The sequence below is a fragment of the Sinocyclocheilus anshuiensis genome, unplaced genomic scaffold (genome assembly GCF_001515605.1).
Source record: "Sinocyclocheilus anshuiensis isolate Anshui unplaced genomic scaffold, SAMN03320099.WGS_v1.1 scaffold517, whole genome shotgun sequence".
Classification (NCBI taxonomy): Eukaryota; Metazoa; Chordata; class Actinopteri; order Cypriniformes; family Cyprinidae; genus Sinocyclocheilus; species Sinocyclocheilus anshuiensis.
In genome coordinates this window covers 513,400-516,359 of record NW_015536535.1, presented here as the reverse complement: position 1 = coordinate 516,359, position 2,960 = coordinate 513,400, and the positions used below count along the sequence as shown (strand labels likewise).

Here is a 2,960-nt window from a genome sequence, read left to right as displayed (position 1 = left end):
AACAAAGGCCTCCTGTAGCGAATCGATGCGTTTTTGTAAGAAAAATATCCATATTCAAAGCGTAATAATCACTTTAATGTAGCTTGCGCTCACTGTTGTACACGGAAGCAGTTCCGAGAGCATGACGTGTGAGGTCAGCGTTGCGCATGCCCCAGTGAGTCTCATGAAAACCAACGTTTGTTTACAGGATCCTGGATTCGTCTGAAAGAAGAAAGTCATATACACCTAGGATGCCTCGGGGTGAGTAAAACGCAGCCTAATTTTCATTTTTGGGTGAACTAACCCTTTAAGCTGTTTGAGACTGAGGCAAGTAAATTAAAGGGATAGTTCACCCAAAAATGCAAAAAAAATTGGTCATTAATTACTCACTCTCATGTTGTTTCAAACCTGTAAGACCTTCGTTATAGCGCCATTTTGGAGAGTATCGCATACGTAAACAACATATGCTGTTCTGTGTCAGCAGCACCGTACGCAGATACGCTGTTTACGCTTTGATCTGAACAAACAACGTATATGCGTACATACGTTGCATACGTTATTTACGTGATACTCTCCAAAATGGCGCTGTAGGGTGACGCAGAGGAGACGAATTGCTGAATAAAGTCTTTATTTTTGTTTTCTTTGCGTACAAAAAAGTATTCTCATAGCTTCGTAAAATTACAGTTGAACCACTGATGTCACATGGATTATTTTAACGATCTCCTTGCTACGTTTCTGAGCCTTGATCGTGTAAGGATCCTTGCGGTCTATGGGAGGGTCAGAGAGCTCTCAGAATGCATCAAAAATATATTATTTAGTGTTCTGAAGATGAATGGAGGTCTTATGGGTTTGGAACGACATGAGGGTGAGTAATTGATGACAGAATTTTCATTTTTGGGTGAACTATCCCTTTAAAGCTAAAGACAGTTAATTTAAAAAAACTAAACAAAAATACTAAAAGTACATAGCAAGTAGGGATGCACAATATATCGGCCACCATATTTTTAAAACGTACACCGTTCAAACTAGGCTGCTTATGTTGAAGTGTTTGGGATGTGGCTTTTAATGATGAGACCTTTATTGTAATCAGGCTCTCAAAAAGTATATAAAAATTTGGATATAGATTTATCGGCCAACATATCGGTTATCGGCTTTCAAAAATAAAGAATTAGCGGTTATCGGTATCGGCCAAAATTTTCATATCGGTGCACCCCTAATAGCAAGATAAATATAAATTACTTAAATTACTATAATTTAATACATATATATTTAATATAAATTGCTTACAAAATTACTATAAAATAAAAGCTAATTCTCAATATTAATAGATACTGTAGTAATATATAAATGTTGTTAAAATTACACTGCAAACAACATCATAATCATCCAGTAGAGCAGCGGTTCTCAACCTTTTTGACTCCGAGGCCCCCACTGTCAACCTCACAACAATATTCAAAGACCCCATGACTTTTTCAGCTGTTGTTTCAGCTGATTTACTACATAAAGATAAAGGTTAACAACTTTTTAAAATGTTTTTTTTTTATATTTCCACATGATAAAATAATTTAGAGCTAAGCATAACGGAAATGTGTAATCATTATATAAATTTCATGGAGTTGAGATTATTATTTTTTTTAACTCGTATGACTTTATCCCACTTTTAAAATTAGGCTACCTTTGCTCATATATTCAGGTTTGTCAACACACTGGGAGCCCTGATTCTTCAAAGAAATAAACACAATTGTTGAATTAATTTAAATAATATCTCTACATTTAGTTGTTTTGGCTTATTTTATTTAAGTTTTCTGAAACCCGCTAGTGGGTCCCGGCCTCCTGGTTGAGAACCGCTGTCCCAGAGGTCCCTCAGTCTTGTAAATATGTGGTACCTGTGATTCCTTCTAGCTTAGCCAAGGTCAGTCCCAAAGCATTAGGCCTGTGAGGGCTACGGGTGGAGTACACCCCCACCCTCTGGCCATTCAGACGGGGTGGCTTTACTTTGGCTTTGTAGTTCATTTGCCCATTCTTATGGAAGAGGAAAATGATCCTGAGAATGTGAAAGAAAAAGACAAAAGAGTTCACTTCACACATATGTATAAGGAATAGGGCTGGACAATAATTCAATATCAATATGTATCGCGATATTTTTTTTTTCAATAACGGTAATATGATTTTTAAACACATTTCCGATATTTCGATATACATTACCAGTTTCCCATACATTTATTTATTTGTGCCATTTGACATCGTTGAATAAACATGAGCATGAATTATATCGTATCGACCGAAATTAAGAAAGATATCGTGATATAAATTTTGGCCATATCGTCCAGCCCTAATAAGGAACTTTCAATTGTCATTAATTAGGCCTGCTCACTTGTCAGACCTGTCTAGAAACATTACCAGGTATCCATTAAATTTACTTCTTGTAATGGCTAAACCCATTCTTATTTGATTTAGCATGATCAACAGTCACAAATGCTAAATTGCTATTTATCTCAATTAAACAAGTCTCACTATTGTCTTAACTCTGACGTTTTCCAGGACTTGTGAACATTATGCTTTTCTACTAGGGTTGCAATTGTACAAGATTTTCATGGTATGGCAACTAAGAACATATCCTGGTTTGACAGTATACAACATTAACATAGTTCTAAGAACTACGTACATAAAAGTTACAATGACTTTTGCCAATGCTTTTTGACTGAACATTATAAATGGGGGAAAATATATTATAATAATACAAAGGAATTTTGTGAGAAGGAGAAAGATTTTCCAATGCAGATTTCAAAACAGGTTCAAGTTGGTCATGTAGATTCGCCACGGCGACCAACAGGAAGCTGCTTGGTTTAAAAGTGACTTCTGTTTGAACTGTGCTTTACACATTGTTAAATTATTGACAATGGATCAAAATTTTGCAAATGTCTGTAACTGTAATTTGCTTTTAAACAACCTAAATGGGAGAGGAAAATGTTTTTTATATA

At 35.5% G+C, this 2,960-nt stretch overlaps 1 protein-coding gene across 1 annotated transcript in view; it reads right to left on the bottom strand.

Moving 5' to 3' along the window:
- Nucleotides 1-2,960, bottom strand: part of trmo (tRNA methyltransferase O) — a 6,890-nt gene that overhangs the window by 2,356 nt on the left and 1,574 nt on the right. The window contains exon 4 of the mRNA XM_016495850.1: nt 1,866-2,023. Within this exon, the coding sequence (XP_016351336.1) occupies nt 1,866-2,023 (158 nt within the window). The remainder of the gene's footprint in view (nt 1-1,865; nt 2,024-2,960) is intronic.